General features: G+C 41.5%; 1 protein-coding gene across 1 annotated transcript; it reads right to left on the minus strand.

Annotated features, from left to right (window-relative positions):
* Positions 1-14,273: 14,273 nt before the first annotated feature.
* LOC109514945 (amphoterin-induced protein 3-like) lies at positions 14,274-16,605 on the minus strand. Its single transcript, XM_019868414.1, has 2 exons — positions 16,267-16,605; positions 14,274-16,091 (listed from the first exon to the last, which is right to left on the minus strand). The coding sequence occupies exon 2, from the start codon at positions 16,041-16,043 to the stop codon at positions 14,661-14,663; it is 1,383 nt and encodes a 460-aa protein (XP_019723973.1). The 5' UTR covers positions 16,044-16,091; positions 16,267-16,605; the 3' UTR covers positions 14,274-14,660.
* Positions 16,606-20,670: the final 4,065 nt, after the last annotated feature.

Here is a 20,670-nt window from a genome sequence, read left to right on the forward strand (position 1 = left end):
GCAATATTCATCAAAATAGCATGTTTAGACTAATGGAACTGCATAGAAAATACTACATTTTTGTAAGATAATGTAACATATTTTAAGCTGACTTCCTCTTTTAAGTTATATGAGCTATTCTACTAAATTACTCCGATTTGAATAATTTTATCCAAAACGGAGTGATTGCAAAGAAAAAAAAATCAATCCTTTGTGACCTTCGATGACTGCAATGAAATACAGTACCGTACTTTTTGGGGGCGATGGGGTCACATCTGTATTATTGAGAACAAGGCAGCCTGCAGTCGCCTCAATGTTTTTTTTTTTTTGGTTTGTTTTTTTTTTTGTCAAGATGCCAACCGATTGCGGCTTCAACTCAATACATACGCCAGAGGGCGGTATTTCACTAATAAAGAAAATAGGTGAAACCTTATCAACACCCATACCTGTCAACTCATACGGTTTAGCCATCGTTCATACGGATTTTGTGGTGAATCTTACGTATATGGCCATATCGCACAAATCATACGGATTCTGAAAATCTCCGTTTTTTTTTTTTTTTGCCCCTAACAGGTAGTTCCGTTTGCTTTTGCCCAGAATGGTGCTAGTCTACTCTAATGCTTTCATTTCCGGTAACTTTCCAGTAAATCACGTGGTTCCTAGTTGAAAACAGCAGAGTATTCATTGCATATTTCGGTAGTGTACAAGCAAGTTCTACAAGGAAACAAATATATCATTCATATTTCGTGGGTTTTTTTTCTGCCGTCATTTTGACATATAAAAATGCTTTGGTATGTTATAAGGATTTTTTGCTCTTTATAAGGATTTTTTGGTAGTTTACACATGTTGGCGCTCCGAAAAGTTGACAGGTATGAACACCAGAGCCCATTTTATGGAGTATTGTCGTCACGTTTGGCAAAATAAACGCACAGTCTCTTATTTGACTTTATTTATTTTACATACATGTATATAATTAATCCCATTCAAATTGAGCAGGTGGAAACATAGCAGTAAAGTGATTCCGCGTCACCGACAGAGCTCACCCGATGTCAAGCTATAAATAAACACGCAGACGTATATTTATTTGGAAATAATAGTTCATCATACTGTATTGGGATTCGCTGATGGTGTAACGGTGCACTCGCCTGATTTGTGTCCGGGCAGCGTGGAATCGGTTCCCACTCAGTGACGCTGTGGGTGTGGAAAAGTGGCGTTAATTTCAGGGTGTAGTCGGCTGGGATAGCGCCCAGCACGTGACCCTGCTCAGGACAACGAATGGATGGTGATTTTTCCTCATAAATCAAGCCTGATTTTTCCGTAGCAAAAGGTAATGCAAATGTATTTATCGAAGAAAACACACATTTGATAGTTGTTGTCTTGTTCATATACTGACGAGTCATTTCGTGAACAATGAGCTTGTGTTCATAGTTTTATTCATTTCTGTAAGCTGATGGACCTTCTGTTCATTCAATCAATACTCTCTCTCTTCTTTGACTCAGTTTAGCCACATCACTTACCATGTGCAACTATGTCCCTCTGTTGGTCTTTTATTAACACTGAAGTTGGTTCACAGCACATGGTACGTTTTGTGAAATTTCCCCTGGAACAACGATAAACCAGTTCTGGCAATATACAAATTCTGGAAGATTTTATCATAATATAATATTGATTCTGGTTTGATTCTTGATTGGAAAATTCTTGTCAATAATGACAAGAATAAAGCCAAAACAAATATTTGTTTTAAATTTAATAACGATTCTGGTTAAAATCCAGATCCACCAACCCAAATGAACAAGTCATTGAAAACTACTTTTGTGAATATTTTGGGAATGAAAACACACGAGACACTTTTAAATGGAAAAGCTTCAAATATAAGGCAATCCGCAATTAATCAATGAATTACTGAAAAACCATAACTATGGCCAATGGAGCTGGCGCCACATTGGGAATGGCCTTAGTGTCAACTTCATCTGCTTCTTGCTGCTATGCTGGTTGTCACCATACCAGTTTAGTTTGGTCAATAAGGTTTATTCGAGCAAACATGGCTCCAGAGCTAAGGGGAACAGCCAATTGATGATTGATGATCCAAACAATGGATCAACATTCATCCAAGCTGCTTCATTCAAATGTAGAAATGTGTCAGGTTAGAGAGAAACAGAGAACAGTGCCTACATAGTTTTGAAAATATTGTCTTTTACTCTTAAATTTGATCAAAACTTTTGAGGGGAAAAACTTGTGCTCAATGCAGCAATGGCACCAAAGACTCTGCATAACTTTACACAGTTCATGGCCAAACAACCAGTCACAGCCAGTTAGCCACAGCCACAGATTGTTTATCAGTAATAAACCACACGCAGTAAGGGGGGGAAAAAAATCATGCGTTTAACAGTTTTGATCGTACTGTGTGAGGTGTGCTCCAATCACCTCAACACAGCACACCAAACAAATAAAGATTCTGTTTCTTCACCGATTTTGAATCGAGTCAATCAGACAGAAATCTAACATGATGTAACAAAAATGATGAATGAGAAATGTAGCGACAACCGTGCAACACAAGGCACAACATGAAGAGGATACGCGAGAGGAGGCAACGATGGTGTTCTTGGGACATGTATTTATTTATTTTACAGAAAAATATCTAACTAAAAAGAAGAAATGGGCATAGGGGAAAATGGTGTCATAATATTTCATATTTAAGATTGGCGTCCTCACCCATATCGGACTCTATTATCGGGGCACATTCAATCTTAACACACCTGAAACCACAATCTTACAGGTTAATATTATAAAAACGGAAGGTAACCTGGTGTTTGTTGTCTTTGTTGAGGAAGGGCCAACATTGGGACAAAAACAAGCCACTTATTTTTATATGTGTACCAAAAGACTCTCCAACCCATCTCTATGGATTGATTTTACGTGACCGACACAGCAGCCACTGAATTTCCTGCCTCGTCATTATACCTGGAATCACCTCAGGGTTCTGCCCCAACCACGAATTAGGCCCCGGTGGCTGTTTGAAGGTAGAAGCGGTTCCACAGTAATAAAGTGTGTGTTTCCCTGTTCTGCATTCTGTTGATTGCGCAGCCTCTCAACACTTGGTACTAAGACCCAATTTTCAATCTTCAAAGCCTTTCTGTCTGGTCTGCGAAGTGATCTACTCTGTATTGGGACTTTGAAAAGTGTCACGACTTGAGGTTGACTGTGTGGCCACTCAACCGTTTGTCACTGAACCTGTCAAGATCCATATTAAAAGTAATTTCCCACCGGTCCGGTGGTTCGGTGTGCTGCACTTGGGCCCCAGCGCGTGTGACACTTTCACTAACAACACGGGCAAAGCATAGGTCCTGTACCACGTTCTGAAGCTCCTCATACAATATATTGTACCGTATTGCTTTAATCCATAAGAAAATGGAGTGTCACTCAAGGAAAACGCTGCAGAAAGCGAACAGTGGCAGGAAGAAATAAGAAAAAATGGGGATATATTAAAAGGCGGTGCTTGTGCTCATTCATTTGAAAGAAACTGGCGCGGTGGGTACGTTACTTACTTATATCTTACAACAAACCTCACTATTTCATCCACAGGTACAGATGAAATATAAATATGGTCAAGTATGTTTGTAAAACACAATATGAGTTCTGTACATATTTTATTTCTGTTGTTTGATGGTGCTTTGTGGGTGGCTGTACCCCGGCGCTTGCTTGTATCCCGGAAAGTCATTTTTCACCTGTGTGAAAGCTTCTGTGTCTTTTGATTGGCTATAATTTGCCACACCGCCACATCGCGCATCTGCGACTCAAATTTTGAATCGCTGCAAAACCAATGGCCACTTATGAACTCTTCTGGCAGAACAACGCACACTGTGTGAATGGAGTTCTGCCACATCGCTCGGTGTGCGGCGGCCCTCAGGCAAATCTGAAGCCCCATGTGTTGTCGTTTTCCATCTTGATGTTGCTGCACCTTCCTGTCAGCTGTCATCAGTCCTCTGCTGGGGAAAAAATCTCCTCTTTCTGGTCTTTTTCTTTGCATTTTTGCCCTCTACTATTAATCCACCAGTTGTCATCCTTGCCTGCAAATTTCCAGCTTTGAGCTATGTTCATCTGGCTCATTGCTTTTTTCATGTTCTCCCCCAGTACTCCGTTCATTTTCTACCTGTCATCCAATTCAGGGTCGTGAATGTGCTGGAGTCCGTCCGTCTTAGATGGCTTCGGTTGTACTCTCAAGGCATTGAATCGATTGCAAATAGTCTGTTGTGGTTGTCTTCTTAGGCGATGTTTCACTTCTCATCAAAGCAAGGTCATAGACCAACAACCATTCACACACATATAAACGCTTAAGGATAATTTAGGGTCTTTAATCAACAAAAATTGCATGTGTTTGACATGTGTGACTCGGTAAATAAGAGTCTGTAATTTATCTAGCACCTCTCGTAGAGATGACTCAAAAAATGCCGCACATGGTTAAAATACAGAATCACAAACATTCTGCAGTTAGGAAAAGAAAGTGCAACTGTTTGTCTAATTTTTGCCATGAACGTATGAATCGATGACAGTGATTATGGATTTCTTTTAAGCCTAATTAGTTATCCACACCAATAGACTTTCTCCCCCATCCGAACAATGTTATGTTTTTCTTCAATTAAACATCTTGCCACGTTTCCTCCCTTCCCTGCCAACCATACTGTGGATGCAACTTGATTGCTTCATGTACATTGTGACCCTTGAGATGACCTGCTTGTTGGAAACTAATGAGCTATGCATAGAATAGTCAAAACTAGACACTCAACTGGCCGGAGCAGTGTTTGTGTAAATTTTGTGTCCTCATTAACGGTTTAAAATGTCATGTGATATCAAAAAAAAAAAAAAAAAAAGATTCACAGAGCCATACTTTGGAGCATGAGCTCGTTTGCAGTAGGGTGCTGGTAAGTTGCTTCTAAGATGTTAGTGGAGAGTGCTTTGTCATTAAAGGTTTTAAAAGTCAAGTGATAAAAAAAAAAAAAAAAAAAAAAAAGATTCACAGAGCCATACTTTGGAGCATGAGCTCGTTTGCAGTAGGGTGCTGGTAAGTTGCTTCTAAGATGTTAGTGGAGAGTGCTTTGCCCACTGTTCTTTTGACTGTTAAATATTTTAGTTCTGCTGTGACAAAATGAGTTCACGTTATTCTGCCGGAAGGGGAGAGTTTCAAGATGTGCATCAAATCTCATGTGCTTACAAGCCTTTTCTTTTCTCTAAAAACTCAAATCCAATTTCATCAGATCAATGACAACAGGGAAAGCAGCCTTTGTGCACTGTACTGGAGCTCATCAAATCGGACCTTGCTTAAACAGTCCCACTGTGGACATGCATTGATTGTTGGATGTAGGGCATGAGTCCAGAAAAAAAAATTGCTTTGCTCGTTAATTAGTGTTACTGCATCGAGAACAAGTTGTTCTGTCAATATTTCGTCTGAGGTTGGAGAAAAGCTGGGACAGAGCCAGGACAGCGCCTCTGTAAATGGTCAGTGTTGACAGACAATATCCCAAAACTCACAGGCATATACTGTATTCTTGATACTGTTACTTGCTGACTACTTACTACATTACTTATTGACTGCGTTAGTCTTCCCCTCAGTGACCAAGGTGGGAATGGAACAAGCTTTAGCCTCATCACAGCACGTCTCATCCCTATTTTACAGAAGCAAAGTCTTCCACTAAATTGTAACCGGTTAACCTTGCCTCGGTCCAAGTTTAAGCTTGCTCCCTGTGTCTCTTATCAACACATCTCCAAGCAGAGATCGAGTGTGAGATTAAAGTGACGTAGTTATTCTTGGAAAAAATGGGTACAAAAAATAAATAAAGAAGAGGCAATCTTTTTTTTTTGGAGTCCTCAGCGGGACAGCAAAGGCACTTGACCAGGCAAGAGACCACAACATATGAAAGTATTGGTTACTTTGAAGTGAGTAAACTCTTAATATACATTAACTTTGGCAAACATAAGTGTTATTATTCGAGTCAACTTGGTGTTGTGGGCGGGACTACGTGTGTAATCGATTGGATAATGGACTCTAAAAAGATTCATCAGTGAGAGCTAGGCCAACATCAGGTTGCACAACCTGTTATTTATTTACACTCTATTTACTTACAGTTGTGGTGTATCATTTTCTTCAATACAATATTATAGAGCACAATTTTTCTTGAATGTAGAGAATTAGTCAGGTTGTGCATGATGATTTGATACTTCATTTCATTTTGTGCTACTCCTGGTGTGCCAGCCTTGGTCACCGGACGGCAATGTAGTGCAGTCACACAGACAAAGAGCCACCATTATGCTCAATGACTCAAATACATTATTTTTTTTTTAAATTGAACTATTTATTTATGTATTTTGACAGAGAACAAAGAATCTGTGTCTGTATTGTAATATTGTCTGTATACGTATGTTGCTCCATAGCTGCTGGTTAATAAAAACAAAAAACAAAACACAACGCTGCCGCTATCGTTATCATTAAGCCAGCATGGATATTCTCAAGGTAAAGTTGTTAGCTTGTTTTAAATACACAAATAGTTTGTGTTGTGTTTAGTGTGAAAGGAAACTTCGACTGAGACTGGTAGTAAAACAGTCTGAAACCTCTGAAGAATTGCTCATTTCTGCTAAACTGCTGCTTGTGGTGAAGTTGAGTTGAGTTCACTGGCTTTTGCATGCGTCTCAGCAAAAAAAAAATTCAATGAGAACTCTGGATCTGGAAAAACCTTTAAGTCGGATCACTCACAATTCATGGCACTAGTGTAGCTGTGCATGACCAAATGACAACTTGATTAATTTCTAATCTTGATTCCTATCCAGGATTCTGATGCTCGTATAAATGTGATTGCCTTGTCAAGGTCTATCGAGTGCTTTTCAAGGATTTTTTTTCTTTCCTGCCGAGCTCCTAAAATACATTCAGACTCAGTTATGCTGTTTGTGGACTCTTCTGAGCTGCACAAAAATCTTTATATGTGATTGCCTTGTCAAGGTCTATCGAGTGCTTTCCAAGAGGGTTGTGTGTTTTTTTTTTTTTTTGCCCGCCGTGCTCCTAAAATTCTTCTGAGCTACACTAAATCTTTATCTAGTGGACTCATACTCCAAGTAAATTAGAATGGAATTAAAGCATGAAGGAATTTGGCGCATTTATTATTGTGTACGTGGGTGTCTAGCGTCTGTGAAATGTGCAAATATCCGCTACAGATGGCTGCTTCGACTTGGGGCTTGGTGACAGTTTTGACAGTTGAGTAATTGCCCTAGTTGACAGCCGAGTCAGCCCTCCTCACACAAAGGCAATCCAAACTTGTTGTTTGGAGTAAAACTTCCCTTTCACCTTTAATTAGATTCTTGAATAAAATTATTTTATTCCCTTTAAAGGCCGTGTCAGTGAGGGACAACAATTACTCTGGGAAGGGAATTGCATTTTTAATTGATGCTCGGTGAAGTGTTTGCTGCGAGAGGGGCATCTTTCAGCATTAATGGGTCGCTGCTATACATCTGGGTCTTTTGTTATCTGTTCAGGATCATTTAAAGGAAGCACCCCAGATCACACAGTTTTGTGCTCGATACGAATTCGAATGAGGATTTAAAGCTCTCCAAAACCATGGCAGTCTGAAGTTGGCTCGCGTTAATTCAGAGTTTAACAAGCAAAAACTGAAAAACAACTAAAATGTATATTTCACCTGTCAAATCAATATGTTCATCTGTTCTAGTAGTTTTTTTCTGCTTTTTTTTTTCTTGCTTGTAGCAGAAGCCTGAAGGTTTTTGCGCTAACACTGACTTCAATTTCAAGATGCCTTGCTTTGTTTGTATAGTGCATTTAATGCACAAGGTGACTCGATTGTGCTTCTCAACTCAACTAAACTCAACTGTATTTATAGAGCACTTTCAAACAGCCATCGCTGCATACAAAGTGCTGTACATGGAGCAAATTAACATATACAACAAACAGTAAAGCAAATCGGAAATAAAAACAGTAGAAAGCACCGAACAGCAAAACCAAGAACAATCTAAGTCGTGCTGAGTCAAATGCCAAAGAATACAAGTGAGTTTTTAGGCGGGTTTTGAAGATGGGCAGCGAGGAGGCTTGCCGAATGTTCAGTGGGAGGCCATTCCAGAGAGAGGGACCAGCAACAGAAAAGGCTCGATCCCCTCTGAGCCTCAGTTTAGTTCTTGGTACTTCTAATAATGTCTGGTCCGCAGACCTGAGGCGCCGGGCAGGTGTGTAGGGTGTGTTATTCTCATATATAAAGGTACAACACTCAAAAGCATTTACAATCAAAAGACATTTACAAGAAAAGTAAAGAAATAAAAGTAACTTTCTAAAGTTAATAACAGAGCGCTCAATGGGAGAACATGATTTAAAAAATGCTTTGAAAGACCTTAATTGCTGGTAATTGCGACAAGGGCATTATTCTTAATCTGGATTTAAAAGCATTTATAGTTGGAGCTGACTTCACTTCTGTCATGATGCCAAATGACACATTTAAAAATGATGTTTTTTTGTGGATTTTGGATGGGGAGAAAGGTACACATTTCTCTCCATCCAAAACTGTTACTGTGGGATGTCAGTGTGTGATGCTTAATGCATACTGTAGAACGCTAATTATTTCAGGAAAGGTAATTGCAACAGCCTGGGAATGGCCAATTGAAGCTTGGACCTGATTGACCTGAAGCTCAGGTGAACTCCTTTTAAAAGAGGAATGAGGAAGTCACTGCGGCACCGGACAGCCTGGATAGCAGTGATACATGTGTTCCGCTAAACCTGGTTAGCTGTTTCCAACTGCAATAAAGAAAACGGGAAAATCCCCTACTTGAATCCTGGCTGAATTGACTTTTGAATAATTTTCCACCTGGCCTGCTTTTTCGCCGCATAACAACTTCGGATGGCAGCTTGTTCCATTCACGTGCGGCTTAACAGCTAAATGCTGCTTCACCATGTTTGCTTTGAACTCAAACTCCACTAATTGACCCAAATCTGCAGACCCCAGAGCTCTTCTAGGTTTATGTTCCATTCGCATTTCTTTCACATAATCAGGACCTAACCTATTCAGCAATATGTAGTATTCATTAATTTTCCGATCCGCTTTATCCTCACAAGGGTCGCCGGGGGTGCTGGAGCCTATCCCAGTTGTCTTCGGGCAGTAGATGGGGGACACCCCCGTGAACTGGTTGCCAGCCAATCGCAGGACACACATAGACAAAAAAAACATCCCTCCTCGCACTCACACCTAGGAAGAATTTAGAGTGTTCAGTCAGCCTGCCATGCATGTTTTTGGAATGTGGGAGGAAACCGGAGAAAACCCATGCAGGCCCGGGAGAACATGCAAACTCCACACAGGGAGGCTGGAGCTGGAATTGAACCGGGTACCTCTGCACTGCGAGGTTGACGTGCTAACCACTGGAAAAATGGAAATTAAAATATATTCTACAGCTGACTGGCAGTGATTGTAAAGCCTTTACGACTGCAATAATATGTTCTGATGTCTGCAGTAGTCCAAATGAGCCGCAGCGGTTTGATGTTCTTTTGAAGGAATCCGGTCAGAAGGCCATTCCAAATAATCAAGTCTCCTAAAGATAAGTGAATGGATAACCATGTCCTGGTCTCCTTGCAGCAATCTAGATATGCTTTTCAGCCGGTAAAAGGCTTTTTTAGTGATTGATTTTATATGACTGGTGATAGTCAGACCTGAATCAATCACCACCACTCTTCATAATTTGCGCCACATTAAGGCGCCTGCTCCAGCTGAAGAAAAACAGCCTGAAAGCATGATATTGCCACAATTATTATGTTCTTTGGGTGATGAGCAGTGTTGTAGATGCACCAAATATCTATCCATCTATCCATTATACGAACCGCTGATCCTTACGAGGATCGCAGGCGTGCTTGAGCCAATCTGTCTTCAGGCAGTAGGCAGGGTACACCCTTAACTGGTCGCCAGCCAGGGCAGAAATAGACCTACAACCATTCGCACTCACAATTGCACCTACGGACAATTTCGAGTGTTCCATTAACTTGCTATGCGTGTTTTTGGAATGTGGGAGGAATGTGGAGTACCTGGAAAAAGCCCATGCAGGCACGGGGAAAACATGCAAACTCCACACAGGAAGGCCAGAGTCGTAATCGAACCCTGCACCTCTGTACTGTGAGGCCGACGTGCTAACCAGTCACCCACTATTCTGCCTGCACCAAACATAGCTTTTGGAATTGTGTCCAAAAGATTCAGCCTTATTTTTACGGGGCCATTCAAATGGCAATTATGATCTAGTTTCACTCAACTAAATCCGCTTAGAAGCTTTTTGTGCAATATGAACAAAATTTGTGTTTTGCTTTTCTAATGTTACGCTGTTTTTTTTCCTGTCTTTTTTCCCCTCCTCTTTTTTGAACACAATGTGACTTTCAGTAAAAATAGTTTCTGTCACAAGGTGAAAGTGAAATGTTTTTTCCACTCATCCTATCAGTCTCATGCTGCCTGCGCGGAGGTTAATCATCTGTCCCCCGTTTACAATCAGTCCAACGGAGGGAATTACTTACATCATATCATTTGGGTTCCGTTAATAAGAAACAATAAATCCAGAGGCAGATGCGTGTGCTGTGCCACAAAGCGGAGGCAGATTAGAGGGATTTAAAGACAATGAAACAGCACCTGCTTTTATCCCAATGTTAATCTTCTACAACCTTAGGCCAACTCATCACACCATGCAATGTTTGCAGAACACTAAACCAACGCACATGGTGGCACATTACATAATGTGACCAGGATGCTGCCTACTGCTTCAAATGAGGCCAACAAAGACAGCATGTGACAGTGAAATATATCATTCATTTGTTGAGCATTTTCTAATTTGGATTATTTAGAAACCACTTAGTTTGAATGGGAACAATTTATTTAACAAGGGACGAGACTAATTGCTTTTTAACATGACAATGACAAAAATCAATAAACAATCACGTCAAAAGAGATAAACAGGAATGGAAAAAGCTCACCTTCACACACATGAAACAGATTTGATGAGGATAATTAACATGAAGTTGTTGTCTCACAACAAACTCTCTCATGTTGATGGGAATCAGTCAATGGCAGGAAAAAGCTTGCTCATGTTATGAAAAGGAGTCTTCAGATTCATTCAGAAGAAAGCCAAAAATAACACTGTGAAGATGAGGTCAAAATTACAAAAATAAAGTATTCACATTACGAGAGTAAAGTTACAGTCACACATTCCAAATTATAGAGCCCTAATGCTCTCATCTATTGTTCAAATGGACCCTCCTGACCAGTTACTCTTTCAAATATTGAATAGAAAATCCATGACTTGGCTGAGTTTTTGAACGCAGTGGTACCTTGTCTAATGAGTCATCTGACCATACAAGTTTTTTGGGAGAACTGTTTCCACCACTCGGATGATTTATTTATTTATTTTGCCTTGAGTTGTAGTCAAAAATTTGAGTTATGACCATTAGGTATTTTGACAGCAACTGTTTCGACCTGTTTGTTGCCACTTCCAGTTAAACGTTAATCAACAAGAATTGCTTGTCTATTTTGTCAAACGACGTTAACTGTTTCTTATGAAAGTCACACCAAACCATGCAATATGCATTAAACGGGCTAGCAAAACTCTCATCGATGTTGCGACAATTACAAACCTCTAAAAAACATCTATTCAAGCACAAGTGGTAGCAACACAGGCAGACAGAGAATTCACCGATACTCACGGGTATACTTTTTTTTTTTTAAATCATAAGCAAAAAATGACTATTATTATATCTTAGTTGAGACGGTTTTCATCTGGTTTTGTCACCTAATCTACATCTAGTATGTCATCATGTTTTATTGAGCCCCCTGGTGGACAGCTGAATTAGCAGCACAATACCCATTCAATGGAAAATTTATATCGTGCTTTATCTACACCATACATGAAGCACAAACTGTTTAATCTTGTCCATTCTAGTAGATGTTTAATGCTAAGTTTAAACAGAACAAATTTTGTTGTGTCTTGGGTCACTGGAACGAATGAATGCCATTTCCATTTATTTCAATGGAGAAAGACGATTTGAGATGAGAGTGTTTTGAGTTGTGGGCATGGCCACAGAACAAATGCCACTTGTAATTCAGAGCACCATTGGAAAAACAGAGGGCCATGTATTCATCAGTCATTCATGTTGGTGCGCTGATCTCCATGATTTCATTAATCCGGAGTTATGGTCAAACACTCACATTTTGTGCACATGCTTGAATGCGTGTGGGCTGTATTTTAGCAGCTGTAGTTTGTAAATACTGCTACTCATTGGTGTGCATCAAATGCAATTGTGTTGAACGCTGAGTTTTCTCAGGCCCGAAATCACTGAACCTTGGATGTGGCTGGCAGGCAAGTCATGGACAGATGGAAACACAAAAAGAAGACGTTAACTTTACTTTTGTTAAATGTAAACACTGCACCCAGTTTAATTAGAGCTGCGCTAACTTGATTTCGATCATTTACAGTACTTTCAGCTTGGAATAATTTGCTCGAATCAGACAGGCACTGACAACAGAAAACGACTAAATGCTGGTTCACCTCATCACACATGCAGAAGTAACGGCGTTACTGCTGGGCATACATTTTAGCTGATACAAGTACAGTGAGCTTTTTTTTTCGTTAGATGTAGTCAGCCATTAAACTTAGCATGAGCAGGTAGCCTTGTGCTTCGCTGTACAATTTTAAAGTTGCAGCCTCTTTTCATTTGTGAATTTTCATACAGTTATACAACAACATTAGACATGAAAGGTCAGTTCTGGATAAGGGTTTAGAAATAATTCTAGGCCTTCTCCCATGTGCCTGGCTGTTTCAGATGATTTCTGTTCAACATTACATGAAGGATTATACCTAATCCTGTTAAACTTTGATACAGCATTTGTTTTAAGATTTCACTACGGGCTTAAAACATCAAAATGCTTGGAATGAAAGACGTGAGCGGTTCTTTCGTCTCTGCTGAATGATTCCCGACCACCTCTGTATTGTCTTTCCGTCACGACTTAATGCTTCCATGCAAGGCTTCAATGCGTTTCATCCCCTCCATTGTTCAGCACTGTGTAAATGTCATCAAATAATGAGGAATACAAAGGTACTGCCAAGCTTTGGTCTTGCATGACAGCGGCTTGAAGCAGTAGCCAGTTCTCTTCACATGTTCTGGTTGTATTAATTTCATAGGGATCTATTTTTTCTCTTCTTTTGTTAAACGGCGTAAATCCTGTGTCGTACACGGTGTAACACTGTTTGGAATTGAATTAGTCTTGGCAATTTCACAGATGAGGGAAGGTCGTTGGACCTGTGAGAGGGAGGTCTGTGCTGCTGTGGGAGTGGTCACAGATGACTTCAGTAACAGCCAATCAAACCCACTTGTCTCCTCCTTTAAATGCGTTGCACAAGTCGCGTACTAGAGACTCCGCGGAGGACCGCACATCTGAGATGTGAAGTAGCCACTTGAGAACCCCCCACTCCCAATCATTCGTGCGCCCCCACCCCAGTAGCTATGCCACCCAGTAGGATGATTTAAAAAAAATGATAAAAATAATATTGATAATAGTAATAATAATTCATTCAGTGAATTGATTTCTACAATGATTGAAGGGTTTAATACCCGCCGTTCACATATTTCCGAATGAAATATGTCTGACTTCCACCACACACATGCCTGTGCAGCTCAGAATTTGTCTTCCTACGCCCTGATACATTTCACCAAAATCACATTAGATTAGCTGTCTACCTTGCGCTGGCACTTAGACGTGCTCTGAGCAGTAACTTGAGATCAACTTTCTGCCACCAAATTGTCACTCCACCAGGCGCATCGCCAACGACACTCCCTATGCTACGCCAGTACGCCCAACTTGTTGGAGACCCATCTGCCAAATTGGAAATCGCACAGTGAGCCTTGCGCTTGCACAAAAATGAGGATCCACCAGCATTTGTGGCCCGCTGCAGATGCGCTGTCTAATCAAATCGAGCCCACAGTGTTCCAAGTGTGTTATTTGTAAGCAAAGCAACACTGTGTTTGAAAAGATGTACAGTTGACTTTTGGCAGGGGTGGGAGGGGAGTGAACTCTCTTGATTTGTCTTGTGTGTTTTTTTCTTTCCAGAAGAAGAGTGAGCTGGACTTCTGTGTGTGGTTGATTACAGCAGGATTCCTTGTCTTTGCTTAAAATAACTGTTTCAGTCAAGTCATACTGTACGGTGTGATTTATGAGAGGACAGTCTGTAGTTTTATCAGTAGAGAACGCAATTGATTAAAAGTGCAGACTTCCTCAGGAACACTAAGAACACATTTTTTTTGCCAAACATGAACTGTTTACAGTTTTGATGGTGTTCTACCTCGGTAAAGGAGCAGTTACAAACAGTCTGGTTGATGTGCTGCAAACCCTTACAATCATAGCAAGATTTAACTGTGTGAAAAACCTTTACAAGTGGGATCTCGAGTCACCGTTGAATGGATGGCCCATCATTGCACAGCACCTCAAGAGTTATGAGGTGACTTTAGGAGGTGCTGATGGCTCTGCTGTGCTCACTGTTAAACCTCACGGCCAATTCGAGCGGCTAACAGGGGGAAAGCAGAGGGTACTTATGTGCTTTTTATCAGCAGGTGACTTTCAGGAAAGAGAAATCAGCACTTCCCTTGGCGTTTGATGGCCGTTTTTTTTTTTTTTTTTGCATTAGCTTTCATGTTTCCATTCAGGTCCTTCCTCACGCAACATCGGCTGCCTAAATGCTACGTGCTTATTAAGGTGGCCTTTTTCCCTATCTGTTGTGCAGGTGGAGAAAATGGGCATTGAATTCTCTGCTTCGTATGTCGCAATCGGGATGACTGGAGGGTTGGGCTGTTTACAGCAGCTGCATCGGCATGGGGTGAGGTAGAGGTACACGAGGATGAGGACCATAGTCACCGCACATCCCAGCAGCGTTGTGTAACCCGTACTGAATGACTCCACTTCAGGCAAGAGCACCGTGACATCTATTTCTCTGGTTGCATTCAGTGCCGCTTTAATATCCACTGCCGTACACACATACAGGCCTGAGTCGTTAACCTTGGCTGCTTGGATCTCCAAGGTACCATTTGCAAACAAGCTCATGAGCGTGTCATCAATGTTGGACTGGGTGATGGAAACCTGGCTGGGGGAAAGCCATGTAAATGAGAGATTGGCGCGACTCAAGGATGTTTGGCAGTCCAGACGCACCCTTTGTCCCTCTGAAACCAAAACTTTAGAGAGGAGCACAGTCACCGGCAGCGACACGGCTCTTTCCACGGTGCAGTTGTTAAAAAAGCGGTTGTGTCGCAGGAACCGGATAGATGCTCGGGGTTCCCCGGAGATGGTGCAAGTGTATTCATCTGTGAAATCCCTCAGCGGGGCAAATCCACGGAGATCCCAGTGCCAGAACACGCTGTACATGGAGCAGTCGCAAATCAGAGAGTTATTATGAAGGTAGAGCCCCCGCTGCACCAATCCTGGTAATGCTTTCACATCCTGCCATGGCAGATGCGTCATAAGGTTGGATGAGAGATCCAGCATGTTCAGAAAAGGGTGGCTGCGGTCTTGGATAGAGAAGAATGGGAATCGTGTGATCTGGTTAAGGCTGAAGTAGGCCTTTTTCAAGCTACTCAGACCCACCAGTGTGCCAGCTTCTACCAGTGTGATTTTATTGTTAAAGAGGATGAGCTCCTCCAGCCTCCACAGTCCCTCAAAATAGTGCTGCTCCACCTTTTGGAGCTTATTGGAAGACAGGTCAAGATATCTTATGCTCGAGGCATTCTGAAATGCCCCGTAGGCCAAGCTGCTGATCTGGTTGTGGGCCATCCAGAGGTTTTCCAGTCTGGACATACTGCTGAAGCTGCCCGGACCCAGCCAAGACATTTGGTTGTGACTGACATCAAGCGTGATGGCGAACGAGGGCAGTGATTTCGGTATCTTGGCGAGACCACTAGCGCTACAGCTCACTCTGTCGGATGTGCAAAGACACATGGAAGGGCAGGTCTCCTTAGTGGCAGGGAGTAGACAGAGGAGCAGCAGGATAGGAACGTGATTGATTCTGGCGATCATGCTTCTACAGCCAAAGACTTTTAGGTTCTGAAAATCTTCCCGCTTTGCCTGCATGGATGAGAATGACATTCAAAATATAATCTTTACTCAAGCCACCTTTCAGTACAACCAAAATGAAACGTTCACTGACAACAGCATTTAGACATTCTTATTGTTCTCAAAGCTGTACGCTAAGCTATCTTAGTGGGATTTAAGAATTAGAAGCTAAAAAGAAATGTTTTACCTTAAAGGAGAAGATGTCTTCTCGGCTGGCATCATCTGTCTTCCCGCAAGTGATTTTAAATAAGGAAACTTAATAGAAGGTCAAAAGCTTCATGCCTCTTCTTGAAAGGTGAGCAAGTCGTCCTGAATTAAATCCCGCACATAACAGGAGAAAAGACCCTCAGAACCATGACTCGAAAATGCACTGCCAAGGGGATGCCCTCTGTGAATGCCAACAAATGTTGGTGTCTAATTTTTTATCTGCTTCTCTGAGCCTCAATCCCGAGAGGGCGGAGGAACAATTTCACTGATCTTGCTTGATTCCTCAGCTTCAAGTTTAAGGTCCTCCTACCGGCTCTCTCCTGGTCCTGAACGAGACTGCTGCTTACCAAACATTCTGCATTGCTTTGTGGCGTGGAACAAACATGACAGTGCTCTCTTAATCTCCCACAATCCCCTCCTCCTCCTGATTCTCCACCGCCACTACCATGTCTCATTTCGAGACCAGCCTTGTGTCTCCTTCTCTCGTCATTGAGCAATGATGCCACTGTGGCCCGTTCTCTGCGGCTCACAAATACAGTATCAGCTTCCTTACCGTGCTCTGTTAATATTCGGCTTCATGAAACTTCTGTATTTTGCTTTCTTACAAATTTTGTCCAACCATTCAGATATTTTCATGTATTTTACAGGTTGTATGTTCACCTTGTTGGTAATGAGTCTGTCAGTATTAAATCCACAATTTTGGTATAAATGTTCCTCATATAGTCTCCATTGTGTATATCAATGATCAATGACCAGTTTAGAAATCATTCACACTTTCAGTCAACTCCTTTGAAGAATAAAATCGTCCTACAGCGCCAAAACAAGTCAAGTTCATTTTACCTTGATGATCATAGGCTGACAACAGACAGGAAGGATACGCTGTAATTTATTTGTGGTCGGTCTTTAATATGTTCAGATGGTCTGTTATGTATAGTATCTGAACCGTAGTTAGCAAAAGCATTTTCGCTGTTTAGCGCATTGCTATGGGTCTAATTATGAACCTGTATGTGGTGCAGTAAAAAAATGAAAGTATGCTTAAAACAGTTATAGCCGTTAGTATAACTCAAAAGATGCTTGGCCAAGTTTACTTCACACCTGAGCTTTAAGGCTTTATTTACATCTTTGGGAAAAGTTCAGTGTGTTGGTCAACGTGGGACTACTTCCGGATTCATTCAATGCCACCGCTTCTGGCATCTGCGATTTCGGTGCATGTATTGTACGTAGGTGGAACTTCTGCCTCGCTATAAAACGCGGCGACGGCTATATAACGTGATTGCACGGATGTTAACTGTGTGTTCTCTGAAATAAACACTTTCAAACTTGACATTTTTTCTGAAATTGAAATGACTTTTGGATGTGGAAAAACGCAACTGCGATTTGTGAATGGATGATCATGAATGCAGAGGAGGAACCTGCGACCTATGCAACAACTTCCGCTTTCAGCCACGGATGGATATCATTAGTTTTCAGATCTGAGCATTGCGTAATGCATGCTGCCAGTGATGGTTACGCAGCGCGAGAAGAATTACAACATAGATGCATCCTCTCCTTCATGCCAAGATTGTTCCTAGAGTCAAAATAGTGCGTAAATGAAGGTAATTTTTCTATGAAAAACTCAAATTGGACATAAAAAGGAGCATTCATATCTCGAGGTTCCATTGTATCTGAAAGAATTCAGGCTGTAAGATAATGATGGGGATATAGGAGAAGCTGCTTACAATAAGTGGAATAGATGCCAATTTGCATATGATCTGATGAGTCATTCGACAGTTTGTGTGCGTGGGCATGTGTGTGCGTGCGTGCGTGTGTGTACGGTGTGTGTGTGTGTGTGTGTGTGTGTGTGTGTGTGTGTGTGTGTGTGTGTGCGTGCGTGCGTACGTGCGTGTGATGTGGGTAGCAACACCCAGGCCGTAACTCGCATTGTTGCTGCTTTGGCAGAGTGTGAAAACACACCGGACTCTACACACTGAAAACAGAAAAGACAGAAAGGTAAGAAGAACCCTTCAATCGCAGATACGTTTTCAATACAGAAAATTACGGATGGATGATGCACTTGTAGGTTGCAGAATGGAAAAAATGATGGTCTAATCTAAAAACGTAACCAACAACTTGACTGGTGGCAGTTCTAGACAGTTTTACCTGGTGTAGCAAAGTGGCAGGAGATTCACTTAGGGAGGGTGGAGATTATACCCAGTCCCTGCAACACACACACACACACACACACACACACACACACACACACACACACACACACACACACTTTATCTGTAAATGTCTCATTGAGAGCATCCTTTTCGCTTCCTCTGAACGCCAATCATGCCACACTCACAAGAACCGTTGGTTTGACTCAATATACGCTGGCCATGCTGCTTGGTCACGGTGGCCCTGATAGCTCTGATTTCTGTCACAGTAAATTAGCTTTGCCTTCTAGCAGCCACCTCCTCGTTGGTATAACCCCCTCCGCCTCCCTCCTTCCTCCCTGCACCATCAGCCTCCACTCGTATCCCTGTGAATGCCGCAAGCTTTGACTGATTCCGCTCATGCCTAACCTGATCATTGTAGACTCACACTTGCTGAATGGGGCTCACTGCTCAAAAGGTGGGCAGGTGGGTGCAGATGTGGGCCCTGCGGGAGGGTGGACATGAATGGGGGATGTTATGTGATTCTTTTATATATTGTATCAGTGTTGCTCCTATTTTGGTGTGTTTTTCTTTGGAGGGGGTGAAGAGGATTAAGGCTAAGAAAGCACATTTGGATGTATTTGTCTTCAAATGAAAACACTCTCGTGTCTCACATTGTGGCATTTCCCACAATCTTGTCCCAAGGCAAGTCAACAGCTTGGCTGCAACATGCAAGGAATGTATACGCCCACGTGTACACTGCAAATATGTCGGAAAATGATTCCCAACACACTATGCGTTGTAGGTGTAATGTTTATTTCATGGCCAAAATGGAGAATCAAGTCTGATTGCAGTTCGCCTACAAATTGAACTTTGTCCCACAGGATGAAAAACCTTCGCGCTTTTTAAATATTCATGTATCATTGATTGCCTCATGGTATTATGTAACGCTCCTATTTGTTGAACGGGTTTCACAAAGTCATCTCAAGACAAAGAATTACATGATATAAAAGTGTTCATCAACATAAACTGGAATATTTTAGAGTGTGTTCTCTGCAGTGTGTGCAAACAAAGCTTTTGTTACGATTTTCGCTCTTGTTTACTGCACGGGGAAATGTGTTTTGCTGCGCTTCATAATTTACTGTATTGACTTGCACACTGTAAGTTGCCATTCAATTTCAAATGCAATCATTTGTCATTGTCATGAACCCATTTCACTCAAAACAGAATGGGGAAAGCAATGCAGAGGATGCTGCGCATACCTGCGGACTGAAGTGGATGTTTTTTATTCTGATTGTCCCCCACTTGTATAGTAATTGTGCATGAGCAAGGGGGGCAGGTATATGGACAGTCCTTTGCACAAGTTGTATGCTACCATTTGATTTTTGTTTGAATGACCTTTTCACAGAAGTCATTTTGGCAAAGTAAAACTGTGGCGAATTGTAAATACAGCTTGAGCATTGACTTTAATTGGAAAATATGGTTGGAGTTGTATCAAAAAAGTTTCAGGACTGTCCCCTGCCACACCTTTGTGCACTCCTGGAAGGATTTATTATTTCAACCACTAATAATCAAAATAATCGACAACTATTTTGATAATCAATGAATGGCATATTCTGCCGTTTTTGCCTAATTCAATTCCTAAAGTGCCTTTCCGATGCACTTTCAAGACACTGTGATTCTCCGGTCTCGGTTTCTGACACACCAAACATGCGTAACCTGGGAATATGTGCACAACCATCAAAGAGGCGTGATACGGCGAAGTATGAGAGTGATCCTGATTTCTGGAACGTGGATTTGTCATGTGACATGAGAATTCCACAGAGATCCATATTGAGAATGTAGCACACTTTGATTGTGAAATTAACTTGGGTTGTGGACTCGGGACGTTATAGCCAGTGATGTGGGGGTTGCTCATCTACAGGCTACTATGAAGGGAGTGTGTGTTTTTGGTTCTATTCACTTTTTAATCAATGCACTACAAGCAATTTAATTAGAACACTGTGGTCTGAATGGAAAGTTTAGGAGATGATGCAAATTAAGATTAGACCCGGTCGCTACTCAGGTAACATTTACCCAAAAAACTCTGGAACATGTTTCACCATTATTACGCCCACTCAGTGGCGGACCCTGAGGGCCAGCAAGGCCTTCTCTGCTGGCCTAAACATTCTCAGAAAAGTAAATTTACTTTTATGTATTTTGTTATTTTATAATTTCTGTTATTTTATTTTCATAAATATGTAAACAAAATTATTCTCTGTATT

Source organism: Hippocampus comes, unplaced genomic scaffold, assembly GCF_001891065.2.
Source record: "Hippocampus comes isolate QL1 unplaced genomic scaffold, H_comes_QL1_v1.1 scaffold41, whole genome shotgun sequence".
Lineage (NCBI taxonomy): Eukaryota > Metazoa > Chordata > Actinopteri > Syngnathiformes > Syngnathidae > Hippocampus > Hippocampus comes.

Excerpts from the sequence above, each read along its gene's own strand:
- LOC109514945 (XM_019868414.1), bottom strand. The coding sequence starts at position 16,043 with ATGATCGCCAGAATCAATCACGTTCCTATCCTGCTGCTCCTCTGTCTA.